Source organism: Myodes glareolus, chromosome 3, assembly GCF_982192425.1.
Source record: "Myodes glareolus chromosome 3, mMyoGla1.1, whole genome shotgun sequence".
Lineage (NCBI taxonomy): Eukaryota > Metazoa > Chordata > Mammalia > Rodentia > Cricetidae > Myodes > Myodes glareolus.
Genome location: NC_142028.1, coordinates 105338870 through 105360706, shown reverse-complemented (window position 1 = coordinate 105360706; position 21837 = coordinate 105338870). Strand labels below are relative to the sequence as shown.

The 21837-nt window shown below is 40.4% G+C and overlaps 1 protein-coding gene across 4 annotated transcripts in view; it reads left to right on the top strand.

Annotated features, from left to right (window-relative positions):
- The window catches only part of Adamtsl1 (ADAMTS like 1), a 924007-nt gene that overhangs the window by 251516 nt on the left and 650654 nt on the right, over positions 1-21837 (top strand). For all 4 annotated transcript variants that reach the window (XM_087904876.1, XM_087904875.1, XM_087904874.1 and 1 more), the window contains exon 2: positions 14192-14311. In XM_087904876.1, the coding sequence (XP_087761002.1) occupies positions 14192-14311 (120 nt within the window). The remainder of the gene's footprint in view (positions 1-14191; positions 14312-21837) is intronic.

The window sequence follows — 21837 nt, the reverse complement described above, 5'->3', positions numbered from 1 at the left end:
ATGCAAGTGCCCTTAAAGGCAATAGGCCTAAGAACCCTGCGGACCTGGAGTTACAAGCAGTTGTGAGCTGCTTAACTTGGCTTCTGGGAACTACATTCTGGTTCCAGTAAGAGCAGTACACACATGGAACCACTGAACCATCATCCTAGCTCCTAAATTTGTTTCCATCCAATGAATGAATGAAAATTCTTGCACTAAGTTTAAAATATTGTTCTTGGGTTTATACTATAGTTAGAAGATCTGGGTTCTTGACCTCACTAACTTAGAGCCTTGTGTGGGGGATAAAACAAGTTCCTAAATGACCACAGGAGAAATGAAATACATGTCATTAGAGAAGTAATAATATTCTGTGCTTTTTGTTTAAAGATGAGGAGCCAAAAATCATTTCTCAACAAATTAAGACATTTGTCTCCTACACCCTCTCTCAAAGCTGTTTACATTGGAACAGCTACACATTTTTTCTAGCCAAGTAAGTCAGTCAAGATGGCAATACCAATTAATTTGAAAGGACATTCTCTGTTAGTTCATAATGTAAAAACGAATGCTGCTGTTAATAATAATATGAAACTGTATTTTACTTTCTTATTATAAATCACTTCTCAAAATTATCAGAACATCCTATTATTTTCTCCCTCATTCATACATGAACGATTTAATGCTCACTTTAAGCAGTTGTGCCCATGTTACACCTTAAGGAAGGGCTGAGCCAGAATTCCTGTGTAGTTCGGGTCTTATGAATGGATTGAATTGCACAGCAGGGTCTCTGTGGATTCAGTGGAGGGGAAATCAGAAATCTTCTGAGGGTTGGGAAGAATGGAGAGAAGAGACAGCTTCCAAGTAGCAGTGAAATTTCAATATGAGGAGACACAGTGATGGCATACCAGTCATAGGGCAGAGAAAAGTTCAAGCTGGATATAGGATATGCTCAGGGAAGACGTATGATGTAACTGGATCAGGATTTGAAAGTCTGTCCGTAGGAAATAGCTAATTCTCTTCATATCAAACAGGATTGCATTTCAAGGGACAATAGCTAGGAAGATACCCATCAGTAGGGCCTTGAGATCCCTTGTGGTTAGAGGGCAGGAGGTGAAAGACGAGTCTGCAGAAAAGGAAGTAAAAAGATAGCCAGAGATCTAGATTCTGCTCAGTTTTTATAGAGAACCAGGAGAGGCAAAATCTCGAAATAGGATATGGCCAGCAGGGAATTGTGACTGGGGACACAGGGGTGGGAGAAGATTCTTGGCAAAAACTTCTCTCTCTCCTTCCCTCCCTCTCCCTCCTCCCTTCATCTTTCCTCCCTCTCTCCTTGTCTTTCTCCTCTCTCCCTCATGTTCCTGCTTAACACAGCATTCTTTAGGAATCATTAGTTTGTCCATTATACTTCTTAAAGTTTACCATCTGAAGCTGAACTTCCTATCCCGTGTTTGTGGTCTGCAGAGCATGGATCAGGAAAGCAAAGCTCTCCCACTTTGTTAGGGAATGACAGTCCACATTTACGTTCACCACATTTCAGTCTTCACTCACTGAGCTCAGTGACTCCATGTCATCCACATTCTAGACTTGCATCGATTTGGGAAGAAAACCCAAACAGAGCAGGGGACACTGAAGCCTTGAGGTGGAGGGGCATAGGACTGACATCAGGAAGTCTATATTCCAGTCTGAACCTTGATACTTTATAGAAATTTATTCTTGGGAATATTAGTCTACTCTATTTGGGTTTTAATTAACTGTATTTATTTTAAGCCTCTATCTAGATGTAGAATGTTCTGAAATTAGTAACTAATAGCACATGTCTTTATTAATTCATAATTGAGAAGTCCATAGACCTCAACCCTCCAATAGTCTAGGGTAAGCCTTTAAATATGGTGGTAGATGAGATGGCAGTTTCCTTAATCCATAGGCCTTGGTCACAAAAGCCTCCGTGTGTCATTCTGATGTTGAGAACATCACTTAAATACAGGGAGACAAGATTAAAGACTACATACATATGGGGCACTCATAGAGTGACCCCAAATCATTTTCTGCTAAAGATTTGTAAGAAAGCTGTGCTTCTGTGGACTTTTCAAATACTGAATGAAGTCTCTAAATTTTGAGTTTTACCAAGAAGTATTCATGTTATATTGTTTACATTTAGTATTTTTAATGTACTTTTATTCAAGTTTAGGTTTGGAAAAGGATGCCAAACAAAAATAATTTGTAATTCCTATAAGGAATTATAATTATGTTCATATTTATGTATATATATATTCCTGAAATGTTAATAATTTTGTCATCCATAATATGATAGCATGAGCACCTAACTTGAACATTATCTACCTGAAACAGAAACCCAGAGAAGTCTAGCATGGAACAATCTTAAGTATAAGACAGAAACCAGAGGGATCTACCAAAAGGTTACTCTTCTTTCTCACAGAACCAGCTGAAAGTCTCTGTCTATTGTGGCTTTAAAATCCAATTACTCGACAAAAATGGATAGAGAGAAAGAAAATACCCTCCAAGATCTGTGTTTCTCAGAGTTGATGTGACCATAAAACTGTATTTTTTCTTTCTTTCATCAGCATACAATACCATGATGTATGAGTTGTTCTTGCTAAGTAGCAAACCAACTCTAAACCAAGGGTCTTAAAGCCATAGCTGTATGGTTATTACCTCATAGAACTTTGTGCCAAGCCTAGGATGGAGCCGGAAGATTCTACTCTAGGTGACAATAGTCTCAGTCCTGTCACACTCACTCAGGAGCTTAGTTGGATTAGAATTCCTGAGATGACTTGATCAAATGCAGCATGCTTAGCTGGGCTCAGCTCTGACACTGAGCTTTGGAATGCACAGTCTTTGGATATGTATCAGTCTACTGTTGTCTCCACTCTAATAATTCCTTTATACACATGTGTACCTGAAAGCGTTGTTTTCTTTTCCATACAAACATGCTTCACTAACAGGAACCAAGTATTAGTCCAGTGAGAGAGGGAAAAGTATTAATACACAATTATATTTCAAACTGCTCTTCTCCTTCCCCTAAGAAATATAAAGGCGAGTTTTAAAAGTAGCCTAGAAAGTGAGAGGCAATGATTTGAAGACAAAAGCTACCGATTTTGTGAAGTGCACAAGAATGATGGAAATAGGTGTGGACTAAAGAGTAGACCTTTAAGAATGCTTGCTATGCATTAAGTACTTGCTAATGCCCCTTTGTTGGGTGCTTTCAAATCTTGAGATGTTGAGCAAATATTTAAAATTCTTATATGTGTGTGTGTGTGTGTGTGTGTGTGTGTGTGTGTGTAAAACACCCTGATATACATTTCTTTATATTTTTATGTTTGCTTCTATTTATTTTTTTAGAGATATACACTTGTGAGGTGGTAAAGGTAGGGGTGAGTTCATATAAATCTGAGCTACAGCATTATTACATTATTATCTCTAAAGCACATAATACTGTGCTTTGAACATTTTTTTAAAATATAAAGTAAGTCTGCCTGAGGCCAAACTACTCTGTTCTATATTTAACTCTGAAATAATGGCTCCTGCTAGTGATGCTTCTAGGTAAAAGCAGAGAAATTTCTAGAATGTGTAAAACAATAAAAGCTAACTTCTCTGAACAATTTAGAACTTAGTGTGTGAGCTCTTAGGCAAGTAGTTAGCGCCTCTACCCTAGCTGATTGCAGTGTCTTGTTTAAATCTGAATTTCAGTGATAACATAGAAAAAGATTAGAGTTAACTGAGCTTAGAGGAGGGCTAAGTGAGAAAGAATCATCTACCACGTTTCAGAAACACTATAGACAATTCCCCTTGCCTTCAGTGTGAGGAGAATAGAGAGCGCCTGTGTTCTGGCCATTGGTTGGCACTGTGGAGACTGATTTGGTAGACTTTTTTATATCAGTGGGAAGGTAAGATGAAAATATTGCATCTGATCCAGTAGTTTTGGGCTGAAAGAATAAAATAAGCTGTTATTTATGGTCCTCCCAGAAGTTAACAGGAGGATAGAATTAATAGTGCAAAAGAATCATGTGGGTGGGGTGGGAGAAAGCCGGACTGGAGGAGTCAGCAGATTGCAATGCATAGCATCCTTTGTAAAAGAGAAAATGGAGGCAAGAGCATTGGAGACAACGAGTCTCGAGCTGAAGTACAGTCCTAAGGAAGTTTTGACAAAAACAATGGAGACCCCTTAAAAAGAAAGAAATTTGCTCTCTCAGGAATGGATCTACATTTGTAAGTCTGTGGTGTTAGTCATTGTTACAACCCATGAGAAACAATGCAGCATTTAAGACAGTAGTGATGAAGTGCTCTATGACAGGAGACAGAGGTGGGGAGGGGACATTCTTGCTTAGTAGACCCTCTACTTAGATCAACACATGAGCAGTACACTGACTTCTAACTACTAGGTGAGTGACCGACTTTATTATGAAGAGCCTCAATAACAGTGCTGATCTATATACACACATGCCAAGTGTACAATCAAAGATGGATTTCTACATCTGTAAGCATATGCATACATTTCTGTGTTCTTCCAGTTTTTCTTTGTCTTAGCCTCCTCCTTCAACATCTAAACTTTCTGGGTTCCTGGCAATGTATGGGTGTTTTGTTTTACACCTCACATCAGCATGCATGTCAGCATATACATAGATACGATTTCAAGGCCATGGCTGTTTCTCCTTGTCTTAATTGATGTGACCAAACTGTGCCCATCCTCTTACAAGACTGCCTTCTCAGTGTCCTTCTCCTTTGCTGTCCATGTGGGAAGTTGCACCTCCACTGTCCTCAGCAATGTTTTGTGAATCAGAACTCCACAGAATTCTGTGTGAGCTGCACCATTTCCTTCTTGATGGACACGGGCTATAGTATGGGTCTGAGTGACTAAGAAAGATAAGGAAGAAGGGATTTATTTATACGGAGAAGGGAATGTGGTAATTCTGGCTTGGTCATTTTTCCATCATATATAGTTTTTAAGTTATCGTGGCACCCATGTTTCCCATACCCCACCTCAGGGAGGAAACTTTTTTCATGAATAGAGAGCATTGAGAAGGTGTCTCACAATGTCTTCCCAAAACTTTCATTTCAGTGTTGGTATTAATTTAAAATAAGTCACAAAAGTACATATCTTATCTATGATCAGCCTCCATCATACCTGATGCATATGCTCCAGTTTGACCATTTCTACTGTTCAGAATAACTTTCTTGCCAAAGTAAATATCTGTCTAGGATAAAGACATGGTAGATAGTCCTTTAACTTTTGTTTCCTGGATGTAAAGGTTATTGTGCTAGGGGAACGGAGTCTTTTCATTGACATTCTGGGATAGCTCTTAAATTCAGCTACATCTGGTCACCTTGCCTCCAAGTATGTTACAGCTGTTCCTTTAAATCAGACCTGAACTAAGCAAGAACATCTGTAGCAAGAATTATGAGGCCCAGCTGAACATTTTGGACCAGCATGTTCCATCTTAATTCTTTCAGCTCTAACCTTTTAGCAATTATCTTTACAATCCTTAGAAATGGTAATTAAAGTTGGTAGGAGAACAAACAGAATACTCAAGATGTTTTTTACGTTCCAAACACCAGGTATATAAATGTCAGTGGCTTAAATATTGTTACAAGAATGCTTTTATTAACTCCCCCTCTGACCTTCTTGGGGATCATATTCTGCCTTTCCTCCAGGGAGTGTAACACTGATAATCAGCTAGCATAGCTGGCAGCCACTGCAATGCCAGGGTTACCTGACGCTACCTCAGGCATCATTCTCCCCTGACTTCAGACAAACCTGTGGGATCAGAAGCATGGGTGGGTATATTATTACCACAGTCACTGTCTAAGAATCTTTGTTTTACAAAGCAACAACAAATATGTTCAAAGCTAAGCAATGGTTTTTCAAGTGGACCCTCTCAATATTGAAAGCAGGATTCCTTGAATATTGAAAGCCTCTGTTCCCTGCTCTCTGTAGAAAAGGCTTGTATACTACCGAGCTTCCTAGAGGCTCCCGTGACATTGAATCTACACAGAATGAAGTTGCTGACATTTGATGATGCAACTGAACCTCTCTGGTGACAATAAGTTTGGAGACAATCTCTAGGGATTATTATTTGGAGGGACTTTATGAACTTCTAAATTACTTTTTCTCCTACGTTGTAATAAGACAATTTCTTTACTATAGTTATGTGCATATGATATTTCCTAGCATTTACTGTATCCCTAGAATTACTGTACATTAACTTCCATGTCTTGTTACATTAGAATGTACAAATGAGGAATAAAGTTACCTGGATTAATAAAGGGGATCACTGAAAATAGTCTTAACTATTCTTCACGGCATTTTGGCCTATAAGAACAGCCCTAACAGAAAAAATGGCTGCTGCAGGTGAAAAACCAGAGACACTTGTTTATATACAAGTGGAAATTACTAAAGTCAACTTTCGTTACCAAATGGCAAGATTTGTAATACAGTTAAAAATATCAAGATGTATTGCTTTTGAGAATGAGATTGTTAGAAATTTTTGTTAAAATTGTATTTAGACCATCCCCATTTGTGGCTTTGCACAGCAATACTATAATCCTTGATCTCCATTTCTTCCAAACCAGATGTTCCTTATGCTCTCACGTTGGAACAGATTCTCTCCCATCTCTTGGTATCTAAATCATTTGGCTTTAAAGACCCAATGGAAATGGTATGAGGTGGTAGCACTGAATTGGGCTCCCATAATTCCCTCCTATTTAGCAGTCATTACCAGAGCTGGAACTGAAGAACATTTAGGTCCCAAGAACATTTTTGTTGAGTTATTTGTTCAATAAATACTTCATTGTCCTTACTATGCCAAGAGCTCATAACCCTGACATCAATCATTTCACTACCCGCTGGTATTTAACTATAGGTGCGTATTCAGATAACTCAGTGACGAGCTATTAAAGTTGTTTCACTTATTATTCTACTCCACTGAGAATTTATAGCATCACTATCTTAATTCTGAGTAAACTGTGAACCAAATATGAGCATAAAACTGACTTTATAAAATCCTTTTGGTAGGAGAAAAAAAAGTTAACAGTTTTGTGGTTTTCCGTGCTATACTTCATAAGTAAAGTTGAAACCTGAATCTTTCCCAAGGGACATAAGCTTGGCTACCTTTCAATTTTCACAGAAAAGCTACATGAAGAAAGAAGAACAATAAACTGATAATTTGAGGGCAAGTTTGTATGTTTTAGCTTCAATTATTTCTACAGCCTTTCCTCCCAGCCTACAAGGAAACAGCAACTTCCCCCAGAATTATAAGAAAATTACAGTCGCATGAAAATTCCAGCTATACCCATCCAATTATTAGAGGAATTATGGCTATTCTTTAATGATGTAGTTTCAAAAATGCAAACCAGTTGCTTTGGATATCAGCTTTCCAAATGTTAGCCACAGACCTTATAGGAAACACGTTACAAGTAAGAAAATATGAATGAGGGGGGTTATCTTTCATTTTACCAAACATGTTAATTGTGAGCAGATGAGTCATATTCCTAATCAGTATTCCCTGGAGACACTGAAAGCCAGGTCAGGCTGGAGACTGCTTGGTGCCAGGTTATGATGGGAGCAAGTGTGAAGGAGAAGACAAAAAAAAAATGTCCTGGAACTAGCTCTGAGTCTCTGCTCTCATATCTCAGAGCTAGGCACAGAGATGTTATGTTAGTCAAAGGCTTTGCTTTAATTTTTTTTAAGTTTTTAAGAAAGAAAACAAGCTATCTTTTTTTCATTATACATACCAATCCAAGTTCCCACTCTCTCCCCTCCTCCCAGACCCTCCATACACCCTCCCATCCACTCCACAGAGAGGGTACGGCGCATTGCTTTGGAGAAGGTCCAAGGCCCTTTCTACTATATCTAGGCTGAGCAAGGTATCCATTCAAAGAGAATAGGTTCACAAAAAACAGTACAAGCAGTAGGAATAAATCCTGGTGCCACTGCCAGTGGCCCCTCAGTCTGCCCCAGCCATGCACCTGTCAACCACATTCAGAAGAACTAGTTTGAACCTATGCTTCTTTCTTTCCTGTCCAGCTGGCTCCTCACCAAGACTCCTCTGGGATATCTGTTGTTGCCTTGTGTCATGGAGACCCTGCAGATTTGGTTCTCTAGGGTTGGGCCCTTCACTCGCTACAGCAGTTCTTACCTAGATGGGTTAAATGTTAGTGTGGGCCAGCTCAAAATCCTGGATCTGGGCCTTAGTGGTAGCTGAGTTGGTCAACTCACCTACTTTCCCACACCCATACGACCAGGGCCAGTTCTCCAGCAAGGGGCAGAGCCAGTTTACGAGAGTATCAAAGCCAGCAAAGGGTAGTCAGCTCTTCTGCTCTCATGCCCGTGGAAACAGCTCATCTACTCCTGCCCCTAGGTCAGCTCTACTGTGCTTCCCAAGCCAGGTGCAGGGCCTGCTCTCCCCTGTGCGGGGTGGGACAAGCTCTACATAGCCCTGAGACAACAAAAGGCAGGAGGCCACCCAGATCAGGGACATCTGTATGGCCTTTGGGAGTAACATGGGCCACAGACACAAATCCAGGCCCCTCATTCAGGAACAAGACATGGTACAAGTGACATCATGGACTGGGATATCTTCTTGGCCTCAGACTAGACCATTCTCAGCCTCACATCTGCAGTTGAACCTCCCTACATGGTGCACAAACTTCTGCTTCTCTTTCTTTCCGCCACAGACTTGCTCATGGTAGTGGCACCCGCTCCATCTGTGCAGTGTGACACCCACCCCATCCACACCACACAGCCACAAGTAGGGGCCCCTCTTCCACCCCATCCACAACGCACAAGCAGAGCCCTCTCAGCTGTTTTATGCCCCACCTGCCAGCTTTGCTTTTAGTTTTAAGTCACCTTTCCCTCCTGTTCCTTTCCTAAGGCGTAGGGTGGAGAGTTGCTGAAAGGGCTCCCTGGTTTCCTGTTTTCACCGATGTCTTTTGAAAAATGTCTCTAGTGTGGTTCATTGCTTGGTCCCATTAAAGAGACTACACAACCCAACAATCAATTGCTTCCATGATTTGCTGGATGCAATAAGATGCTCTTCTGGAAGCTACTAATTTTCATCCCAGGCATCTTTAAGAAGTGCTTTGGCAGTCCAATCATCAGAAAGGCAGAAGTGAAGCAGAGAGTTGAGCCTGCAGTAGGAGTAGGGGTTTTCCTTAGTTGGTAGATGTGCAAGCATGAGTAATCTTCCTTCTGTTCGAGAAGAGTGCCCAGGACTCTGGAAATCCTCTAAGAACACATATGTGTTTCAGTCATAATTCTATGTTTCTCACAGGTGAACCCTGGGGCTTGAACCCAGCAATGATTTCCATTTTGTTAGTCACCATCTCTGGTCCCCCATCCTGACTTAGTCCTTGATCATGTCCACATATCTCCACACCACGAATTTCTGTCAATTTATCCTCAAAACTAAAGCTGCTGAAACCTAAAGCTAACTAGTGATAATGTTGGTTAGTCTTGATTACCCGTTAATTACCTTATAACTGTAAAGTATTTCTTGACATATCAAATAAAGTAGCCACAGACTCCAAATCAAAGACCTGGAAATATGGGCTAATAATAGAATAGTGTATTTTAAATTTTGAGTTTTCTCCAGAAAAGTCAAAGCCTGACCTATATAGAGTTGAACTCAGGGTCTGGGAATTGGTAATCTAATCATCCATGGCCTCTACCCTCAAAGAACCTACAGTCTTCAACAATTTGTCAGTTGTGCTGATATAAGGCGTTTTCATAGCTAGCCAATAGGAGGAAGCCTAAAATGAAAAGTGCAAACAAATTGCAGACTTCTTCTTAACAGTTTGCTCTATTAGGAATGAGCCACTGGAGATGGATCCATGGTAGGTGGGAAGTACCAATGTGCCTTGGCTTTTATGTCTCTCACCCTCCTGGCTTGGCTTTAGCTGTTCAGCAATGTCTCACCCACAATGCTTGGCTTTGGTTGCTTATTAATGCCAAGCATCATACCGGCCTCGTGTGATATCATTAGCACAAAGCAGCCCCTAGCCCAGACTGTCCTGTGCACTATCCCCATTGTTCCTTCCCAAGATTTTTAGACTCTGCTTCTCCCACACCTCTCGTTGAACTCAAATACTTAACCTTCTTAGGATTTCCCATTTGTCTAACACGCTACTCTCTGTTCTCATGTTTAAATCCAGAAAGGAAATTAAGTTGTGACTTGCAGTGTATCTTCTGGATTATATGATTAGCTGCTGAATCATATAATCTTTTCCTTCCTCAGCAACTTCTCGGGTCTTCACAAGTTCCCGTCTGATGAATTCCAGTTCTCTAAACAGCCCTCACCTCCAGGCTGACTTCCTGACAGCCTCCAGAATACTCTTCCAGCACACCAGTTCAAGCAAGATTCTGGGTCCGTGATTCATAATCTGACCTGGTTTATTTCACTAATTCAGTCCTCCTGCTTGTTCCTGTGGACTTATGTGCATGCCTTCTGAATCCCTTCATACCCCATTCTCCTCAGACTGAATCTTCTTCCTGGCTAAGAATGTTTCTCCAGCACACACCTTTCCCTTGACCAGTTAGCTTGAAATTGGTGTAGAAAATGCATATATTGGTAGCATTTTCTCTCTCTCTTTTATTCCATTCTACTAGGTTTGTCTTAATATCCAAAAATTAATTATAATTCCTAGGAATGTCAGCATACCTTACAACCCTTGCCAGAATGCTCAAATCATGAGTCATTTCTATAAGACGCTAAATTAAATTTAGCCCCAAGAATAGATAACAATATACAAGTTCAATGTATTCTTATTATAAACATACATAAATACCACTTATTCTTCAATTTAATTGTGTTTTGTGAATATTATTTATAATTATGTAATTTAAAGACCTACATTTTTGCTTAATGTTATTATTTTTGAGTAGTTGTGTCTGTTATTCATAATTATAATTACTTTCTTTTTAACATTATTATCTGTGTATATCTCTGTATACGATATGCCTGCAGTGCCCTCAAAGATCAGGAATATGGGTCAGACCCCCTGAATTGGACTTATAAACAGTTGTGAACACCCTGTAGGTGCTGAGAACCGAATCCAGGTCCCCCCACAAGCAGTAAACAGGTTTAATTTCTAAGCCACTTCTCTGATCCTACAGACACTCTTTCCTAAACACAAAATTATGACTAAGAATTATAAGAAAATGGACAAAAGTACCGCTGGTTACCTTTTAGTGTTATTAGCAACACTTCAACAACTCTATATCTATTTTGTATTATATGTTTTTATATTTCCTTAATCAGTTGAACATAGAAAAACAAGTTTTACATAGACACAAAGTTTCCCCCCAAAAAAATGTATGAAGTTTGTTGGTTTTCCTTTAAGAACTGTGGCAATGAACGGTTAGAAAGCTTGAATGTTTTAGATGTTAGACGTAGAAATTCAAACTATTATAGGTGGATTGGGGAGAAAGAATTCATTAAATGTAGCCTTTAGGAGTCCTCAGTGTGCTTTCGCCCTTTAGGACACAAACAAGTTACAGCAGATTTGTGGATATGCATTGTACACATTGTGTTAAACTCAGTCTTTGTATTTCCTCAGAAAGAGATACACAAGCATTGGTTTCACTCGCCTAGAATCTTCCTTGCCTGAAACGGAAAGAGCCGAACATGGTCCTGAATATGGTCACGTCCATGACCTTGAAACTCAGCCAGGAAGGGAATCAGGAAGGCTTTGGGTCAAGGAAGTTAGATGATCAAGACAAGTTTTGAGATGTATTTAACTACATACTCAAGGGAGGGTTGAATGATTGATCCTGATGAGAAAATAATTGAGTAAAACCGAATTTTAAACACGCACTTAGTTTAGCTTAAGGACATAGTTCCCAGAATGACTTTTTGCATCCCTATCCTTCTGCATGATTAGTATTGCTTGGTTCTTAGTAAACTAACACAAAAGAAACAAGATAGCCTTTTACTGGGCCCTGCCTCTCGATGATTGTATGCATTTCCAACTGCCATAACAAATTACCATGGATATAGTGGCTTCAAATGACACAAAAATAGTACTTCACAATTGCTGTAGGATAGGAATCTGGCAAGGCACAGCTGAATTCCTGGGTTCTCACATGGTTAAAATCAAGGTATTGACTGAGGTTACATGTCTTCTAGGGATTCGGGTTGCTCTTCTAAGTTCACTGACGGGAAGATTTTACTTCATTATTAAATGTGTCCTGTGTGGCCTCTACATGTTCAACATCCTGGCAGCTCAAGTCCATGTGACATTTTGAGTCACCTTTCTGCCATGCTTTTAAGTTTTCTTTCAGCAAAGAAAAACTCATTGGTTCCCAAACAACACAAGCAATGCTGCTAGCGAAATCTTAATTTAGTTCCAAACAAAATTCTAGGTACAAACCTAAGGAAGCCTATAAGTTTTCTTGTCTACTATTGTAATATTCTGAATATGTGCTCTCTGACCTTTAGCCGAGCATGCTCAGAAGTGGAACCTATTGACCATCTCTTCTTATTTACTATAGTTGGGAACTGACTGTACTCAGGAATGTGTTAAACAGTGTGCTGAGCTTGTATTGGTTCCTATAGTTTTTCCTATATGAATATTTATGCATGATTAAAATTAGATAGATTTGTTCCAAGATGGCATTGCTTTGAAGGTAATCTCCTTGTCTGCTGCAGGTCATAAACCACTCTCTCCACTTTTTAATGTCTTCATTATGTTCTTATTTTCTTTTGCACTCAAGATACGAAAACATTACATTCAAATCAGTTGCATCCTGCTGTTAATGTCTCATGATTGTACTGACCTTACTTAAACATTTCAAGATACTGACTGTGGCAAGGTCTACCCCTTAGAATCCCTGATTCCAATGCAAAGTCCTTTCTGTCATGCGAAGCAACGTATTCACAAAGGTGACACCAGGGAGCGAAGACATTAGAAGCGAGGTGCTGTCTAGCATGATAAAACTGTCCTGACTATTTAACCACAGAGAACAGGAACACATATAAATTATGGAAATTACTCTCCTTCCCCAAAGACATCAAGTTTAAAATAATTTTAATTCATTAAGAGTTATTGCAGACATTCAAAAAGGCATGAATTAGCACAGACCTTCACATGTTCAATGTTGTGGCAAAGTCATAAAATTAAAATAGAAGTTAGGAGATTGAAGACACTTGGATAGCTATGCATGTGTCCTTGTTAAATATTGTAAAGAACCTCAAGGATGTTGAAATTTTAGATTTGTCCTTATTTCCTAAATAGAACATGCTTCTCATAGCAATGCCGTATTTACTGAATGCTTATGGTATACAAGGCATCGCACTAAACTTCGGTGATGCATAATCTGTCTTCTGAGCAATCCAACATGCTGTGGTCACTCATAACTGATTGTGTAAAAGGTCATAGAGACATTAAGAAGCTTCGGCAAAGTAGCCAGTCCTTGAATTCGTAGGCCTGACATAATAGTTTATCACTGAGGATGGGAAGGCTCAAGCAGCTCAGTAGGAAGCAATGTAAGGAAAGAGTGAGGGATTTAGATCTGTGCTTGAATGTGGATTTCAACACTTGCGCATTTGGCAAAGTCCTGAAACCTTTCGTGCCTCTGGTTCCTAATTTGTCAAGTGTGACTGCTGAGAGACGCCCCACGAGGCCAGTGCAAGATAACATGTGTAAAGAACCTGTGATGTGATAAGCTCCAGCGAAGTGTTCTCCAGCACCTCCTTCTGGAGCAGCCAGTGTGGATCACAGTCTGTCTACAGCTGTTACAGGAAGTCAGCCCCGGGCTCACTTCTGTATCTGGTGGACATTTAACAGGACATCAGGACCTGGCCTGTCCTCCATGCTGAGATCTGTTGGCCTTGGCATGGATCCTTAAGAGTCGATAGCCTCTCTCTATGTGGTACCCACAAAAGGCAAACCCAATGGCATAAGGGCCCAGTCCTGGCCACAAAAATAATCTATAATCACCGAATTTCAACATCACGAGCAATCAGTTAAGAGACTCCAGCCTAGTAGGGGACTTTGCTGGCATCTGTCAGAGAGGCCACATGCCAGAATGTTCTCGTGGCTCTCACATTAATATGTATTTGTGCGCAGTGTTTTTGATTGCTGTAATCAGACTCGGAATGAATCCAAGAGGATTTACAACTAAGAGACATTAATCCCCCATGCCCTCTCTCTCCCTCTAGGCTCTGTCTGAAGGCTTAATTCAGCTACCTTATCTCTCTAGGTATGTGGAGACCAAAGCCAAGGGGCTGTTTTCCTGCGGGAATTCACACTGATCCGAAGAGAGAGCCTTCATGAGGATTTCCTGTCTGACTTTTTGCACAGTCACAGGACTGAAGACCCGGTACAGTGTCTCTTCTACTTATTCATTGAATCCGTGGCTGGTTCTGACTCATGGTGGTGGTTTCTGGCAAACATGAAGCCAAGCTATAGAATGATAGCTGCCGTGTTCATGAGAAGAGGGGGAGGCAAAACCGTAAGGCAATACACAGACTCTGTGTATCGTATAAGGTGGCTTTCAGCTGTGGCCGGCGTCTGGCGAGTTTGAAACATTTTGCTTGAGTGTTAAACTCTGTTTCAAGCAGCATGTGTAGGATTCACTTTCAAAAATATCTCATGTTTTGCCAGCATCTGAACATGCCATGGTAATAACTTCAAATGAGTAAAGGGAAAGGAGATTATTTTATAGGTTGATGGGAATTCCACCATCCTTCATTCCTGGCATCATTGCAGATACTTTGACTTCAAAGTATTGGTTACATTTATCATAGGAAAGTTTTTCTGCTAGGACTTTTGCTTTGCTTTGTGCTTTGGCTTGTGGTTGGTTGGTTTGCTTTAGAAGGTCTATCAAATGAGTTCTCGAAGGAAAATAAGTATTACCGACTGACAGCATCCAGTCAATGAACCTTTCCTTCTGTCATTCAGACTCTGGTGTGTATGTAATTGGGCCTAGATTGTGAAAACTAGACGATTAGCTTCTGATACCTGACTGTGCCACTGGATGGTAAGAAACCCTCATTCAGAAGACTTGCTGGTTAAAGGCTACTGTCCACACACGCCAGTGACATTATCACCTAAATTCATGATCTCTTCGTAAGAACAGTATCTTGCAATTGTATCTTAATTTTGTTCCATGTGATGTCATACTAAGTCTGAAATGTGAGCTATCTGAAGGGCTGCTATGTGGGCACTCTATGAAAATATCATACTTAAATCTAGCTATATCACTTTATAACATAAAGAGGTTGAATTATGTGAATGAATTATGAGCATAATGGAGTCAGTTATATTGTAGCCCTACTGAAAACAGTAATTGACGTTGTACGGCATTGAAGGTTGTCTGTCACAAACAGCGGTAATATATATTATATTAATTTCTGTCTTAGGAAAACTGCATGCTTCTTGAAGTCTTCACTTAAAGTCAAACATAAGTCGTGGCTAGATATATGTAACCTGAAAGAGAATTGCCTACAAAAACAAGTAATTAAAGCAATGGCTATTTAAGAAAGCAGATAGGAGAAAAAAAAAGAGATCAAGGATTCATGAAGGCCAGAATCAAATTCAGCCTTCTTGTAAGCTGATAAAATTCTAGCAATTTCCTTGGGAGGGTTTTCTCTATCTGAAGACTTGATCTGGCCCCAGAGATATAAAACTTAACTAAAGCATAACTTCATATTCTAAGTAGATATTCCAAGATGAATCACATAATTGCTGTATCTGCTGTAGGGCAAGAATTCAAACAAGCTATGCCACTTAAGTAAAGTAGTTAGGAAAGTGGGTATTCCTTTCGTCCTCCTTGCTATGGAGGAGCTACTTAGGGGAATGAGGGTCAGTAAGCATGCACTCTGGGATAGACATAAAATTCATTGGCAAAGACAGTGAACAAGGGAAGAATAACACAGTCTGTCTGTATGATGCTGTAGGCTTCCTTTCAAGTCTCTTCAGTTGCCCAAAGGTTTCCTAATACATGTTTCACCTCCCCTGCTTTGCTTCCAAAGTACAGGGCTGTGCTGACTCAGGAGTCATGAGTAGTGTCTGGCCAGCACTCTGCAGTGTGGGCTCAGTTGGGTGCAGTTTTGTTGGAGTCCCCTTTAGCACACGTCCCCTTCCTTGATCCTAGAATTTCATCTTGAAAACAAACAAACAAAAATTCCGTAAAAGAATCTGCAGGAAAAGCCAGGCAGTGGTGGCACATACCTTCAATCCCAACACTTCGGAGGCAAAAGCAGGCGAATCTCTATGAATTCAAAGTCATCCTGGTCTGCAGAGTAAGTTCCAGGACAGTCAGAACTATACAGAGAAACACTGTATGAGAAAGCAAACAAACAAAAGAAAGCACATGCAGGAGAAAAGCACACGAAAATCCAAATGCACACCACACATGCTTGTAAGAATGGTTTAATGATTTTCAGTTCTGATGAGGAGATAAAAGAGCATTTGGGGTTATCTGTTATAATGTCATATTAAGCTGAATACAGATTCATCACAAAAAGTGTGAATTCAGGGATATTTGCCAACTGGAAATCCATAGTTGTGGAAGTAACCATACTGCCAGTATGGAGGACACTTAGCAGAAGTAGCGTTAGCTGCCGCCGATGTGAAATATACTGTCACTCTTCTGAGTAAACGACATTGCTAGCTTTTTTTTTTAAAAAAAAAGTATAGTATTTTTTGTTTTGTTTTATTTTGTTTTGTTTTGAGATAGGATTTCTCTGTAGCATTAGAGCTTGTCCTGGAGCCTCTTGTAGAGCAGTCTGGCCTCAAACTCATAGAGATCTGCCTGCCTCTGCCTCCCGAGTGCTGGGATTAAAGGTGTGTGTGACCACCACTACCTGGCTAAGGATAGTAATTTTTATTTAAACTTTTCTTTGCTCACTTATCTTTTCTTTGCTGGAAATTCTAATGCCTTTCTTTCAAATTTTCAAATAATTTTTAAACCATTATTATCTTAATAATAATGGAGAGATGACTCCGCAGTTAAGAGCACTGGCTGCTCTTCCTGAGGGACCATGGGTTCAATATCCAACACCCACGTGATGGCTCACAACCTTTTACCATCCAGACTCAGGGGGTGTAATGCCCTCTTCTGGCTGCCTCGGGTACTGCATGCACAGGGTGCACAGTACAGGCAGGCTTAATACCCTTTGCATTAAGTAAAAATAAAGGGAAAGACAAACAGCCTTATTTACCTTATTAAGGGAACACTTTCACCTAAAAACTGCTTGATTTATTTTAGTCTAAATAGATAAAGTTTAATTAGACCTCCAGAGAACAGTCTCTACTTTTCCCAACTACAGACAGCCATCTGGCAAGGATCTTAACATTGTGCTAGAGAAGCGTTCTGGGTTGCCTTCTTCTGTTTCCAGCTAGCTTCCTCTATGAGGGCCGATTCTATTCTCTGTGCTTTGGAAGAACGGTCTAAGCAACTGCTTGTCTCAAGACACAGCAGGCAACTTGTAATTGTAGCCTGCACCGCCCGTTTGTGATTTGCATCGTTGGTGGAGAAGAAACTGTTTGTCAAAAGCTGTTGCTCATTATGGGAGCAGCAGCGATGCAGGTCACGTGCTGGCACATTGGTTTTGGTTGCCAGCCGGGTACAGCATCAGGATAATAATTAACATGGAATTCATTACAGAATGGGATTTTCTTCGGTATGTAATTAGTGCAGACCTCATTTGCTTGAGGCTTTGTGGTTCCCTACGTGGTTATTTAAGGCAGTGTTGTGTGTCGGGAGAAAGAAAAAGTATTTAAATATTTACCAGTTGAGGGTAGAATGCTCCTTTGGATGACTGGTAACATAGAGATGCCTTTTGTGGAAGAGGGATGAGCTTTGGGTGTACGTGTTCAGAAATTTCTGTATTTGTATATTTATGTAAATAATGTATATCCTTTTCCTGGGTACAGAGGGATAGAGGACAGCAGGTCCCCAATTCACTGATTCTCAACTGAAAGGAAAAATGTAGTTTAATAGAAAATGGTCTAAAGTAAGTTATTTTTTTTACCTCCCTTGGTAGATACAGAGCAGAGAATTAGTGAGGGTCAGGGTATTTCTACGACCTGTGAAATCAGTTCAAGCAATACATACAAACGCAAACAAAATGGAATAAAACGACTTCCATGTGTTCTCGAGGTTTTGAGCAACCTTGCCTCCATCCCTGCCAAAGGGCAAAGGGAAACAATCTAAGTGCTAACACCTGGAGATAACTTAATTTGCTTAATTACACCTTTAACCTGATTCCTATGCTAGAAATGTGGGGGCACAAACACAAGCAGGGTAGCAGTATATCAAGAACAGAAGTGCCTTCGGCCACAGCTAAGGGATTAACTTTGCCCCCAAGTGAAGCTTGAAGCGTTTGTCCCTTCAGTGGACTAACATTCCAAAGCTGATGTGCATAGACTAAAGGCAGTTTACAAGTTCACGGAGCCTTTATTGATCAGTTAGTGAGTTGATTTATCCTTAAAGTGGCCTCTGTATTTTTTAAATAATTGTGCCCCCAAAGAAAGACATGCAGCAAGGAGGCTCACTCTGCTAGAAGTAAAAATCCACTCAAATTCTGTCTTAAATTTTGTGGAAAATACACGGGTATAACTCGAGTTGACTACCAAAATTCCTTCTTTTGTGAGGAAGTAGTGGCGTAGCCACACTGGACTGCTCACTGGGTGGAAAAGGAAAAGTTTATTCCTTTTAGGATAGAGCCCATTTAGGGTAATGGGGCAGAGGGTTTTCAGGCCAGAAGAGCTGGGTGGCTTTGATATGCAGTTACGGGTATGGGTTAGCATCAACTGAAGAAGGCTGATAATTAGCATGGGGCTTTGACATGTGTTCCAGGTGTGTGCTAATAGGGAGCTAGGTGCCCCATTTGCCACAGGTGCCTGGAGGGAAGAATAAGAATTGGTAGCTCTTTTTTGGCAGACAGGTTTCTCAGAAATGCTGAGTGTAAGTTTTTATATTGCATTCTCTCCCCCACACCCTCTCCCTCTCCCTCCCCCTACTACCACCTCCCCCCCACCACCACCAAGCCATCTTTCTGTTTACTGAGTGAGAATTCAGCCTGAGCTGAAACCAGATTGTCTGTCCTTTGGAGACATAGTAGCATTGCCTTTGGTGGTGGTGGTGGGGGGCACACCTAACAATTACATGTGTTCGCTATCTGGAACAAATATTTCCAGCCTGAAGAACTGAACACAGAAAGAGGAGCAGAGGTTTCACTTCACAGGCAGAATGAAAGTCCACCACAGCTCCCTCGCAAACCATAGCAACCCCTGAGCAAGCAGGAGCCACATTCTGCCTCGAGACTTTCTGTTAGGGATCCAAGAGGAGGAGGAGCTGACTGTTGATGGGTGAGGGCTGGGTGGCTTTCCTGGTTTGATTGACAGGCAGGGGGGATCATATAAGCTTTCGTTCATCGAGTGCACCTTTACCATGATGCGTCTGATTTTAATTATTTGCACATCTACTCATGCAGAGGCGTAAGAACCTGGTCAATAAAGATGTTTCCCTAGATGTTCACGCATGGGTCACAGTTTGTTTGTCGTGCTGAGCATCCATTTCAAACCAGCCCAGGAAAGAGCATCCACTGGATAGATGTGCTAGATATCTTCTAGTTTATTTGGCTACGAGAAGGAATTGCTAAGGATTTCTGAGGGGCTATAGATTTAGAGCAGGGTTGGCAGGCAGATCAACAGATTGGGTGTCCTGAGTTGCTAAGTGCTGTGTAAGGAAATGGTTGTGTGATTATAAAGTGGGGTCCCGTGACAGCTCAGCATTTTCTGTGTTGACTTGCCTCACATAGGCATAGCCAAAGAGACAGGGTTTGATGGAGAGCATATAAATTACGTTGATATGAATCAAGCGTCTCTTTGCCATGGATAGGTTACTGATGACAGATGGAAGCAAAAACTCCCACCCTGGTCTAGCGTTTGTTAGAGTTGCTTCCAAGAGCACAGGTAAGAGGGAACTCTGAAGTGGTTTCATCCCCCAAAAGGCCCACCCAGCATGAGGGAGGCCTCAGGACCACTCTTCACAGCTCAGGCGGTTGAGCAACTGAAGGTTTCCATGACTCAGGGGAGGGCACAGCAAATCCTGTGACTTTCTTTGTTCCCTGGTCCTTGTCAATTCCATTAGCTTTCTGAGCCTTATAAACCTCCCTCCAAGAAGAAGTATTTCAGTTTGAAGAAAACGGCTACACACCGTTGAGTTATAGATGACTTAATGAAGAAATATCACCCTGCAGAGTGAATAAAATATTACCTTATTGAGTGTTATTAGCTACCCTGGATTTATAAAGCTTACTAGTATTTCATAAATTTGGTGGCCATGAAAAATATGTGTATTAGATAAAGGCCTTTAAGTCTGGCATGTATTTTATATAACCTCATATTTCATTACCTTTTATTTTATATACTAATACTTTCCATTACTTTTACATTTCTGTATGAAGGACAAAAGAAATTAACTGGCGGACTTACACTATTCCTCAGAATTAACTAAGAAATCAATAAATCAATCAGTTGTAGCTGTAGCAACTAATGGGAAATGTTGTTTGCAAAAATACGACTAAAACAGTGGCAGAATTCAGAGAACTCAGCCTGAACGTGGTGTCCATATGAATGCAGTGGCAATGACAACATAAAGATACATGATGAACGAGAGCATGCTGCTGATGGCTTCAGATGAACCCAGCATAATGAGTTTAAAGGAACTAAAGGGCAGATGCGGGGAGATAGTGATTATTTGAAAGATCAAATTCTGTTTATTGGTTGAACTACTCATCCTGTGATTAGCTAGCTGCTGCCAAATACATCTATCTCTGAAATGGTGATTGGACCATCCTTGTATTCTCTGGGAGAACTGGGATATGGAACGGTGATGCTCATTTACTTTCTCTGTGCTATTGTAAGTGAAGTTTCCTTACTAGCGCCTCCATGTCCTCAGGCCATGAACATATCACTAACTTAATCAAGATTTCTCAGAATAAACTTCTAGCCTTGTCTCTTTACAGAAGGATTACAGTATGAGAAGGAGCTATACAATGTTCATGAATGGGGTGTCTTCGTGAGGGTGTCACTATCCCTAGAAACCAGTCTAGCTTTTTGGAATAGTTGGACACATAATTCAAGAAGAGATAGTCTAGTCTTTCTTTGCCAATACTGATATTATAAATCCATGAAAATTGAGAAAATGTAATGGCAGAACACAGAGACTAGTGTAGGCAAGTGAGGAATTTTTAAGTGGGAACAGACAATTGTAAATAATTGCTTAGGGCTATATTGTTCAATAAATGTGCAGTAGAGATAAAATTAATTGAAACACCTAAATATGAAAATGTGGCTCACGTGTACTAAAGGTGCTTGGTGTACAAGCCCAGAGACCTGGGTTTGATCCCAGGACTTGCAGAAAGGTACAAAAAGAGAATTAACTCCACAAAGTTGCCTTCTGACATCTCTACATGGGCTGTGGCATGCAAACTTACACACACACACACCTCTGATAATATGTAAGAATTCATTTATGACTTGTAGTTAAGGAGATTTTCATAATTAAGAAATAAATAGCCCCAATCAATAAAATTGGTGTTTTTACTGTCAGTAACAATTTTGTAGGTCTGAAAACTCCTCAAAGTAAGAAAGACAGGATAGATGCTAGGAGATGTTAATTGCAGCTGTATAATGATAAGGAGATAGCTATAGTATACCAGCAAGGCTTATACGCTATTTCTAGAAAGATAGGCCGTATGCAGGAAAAAAAGGATCATTAAAACGAGACATGTATTTCATGCATAGAGCTATCCAGCCCTACTAATCTCCAGGTATCTGTAGGCTGAAACAGCATTTATTCTAGGCTGTTTATTAGCAAGATTAAAATAACCA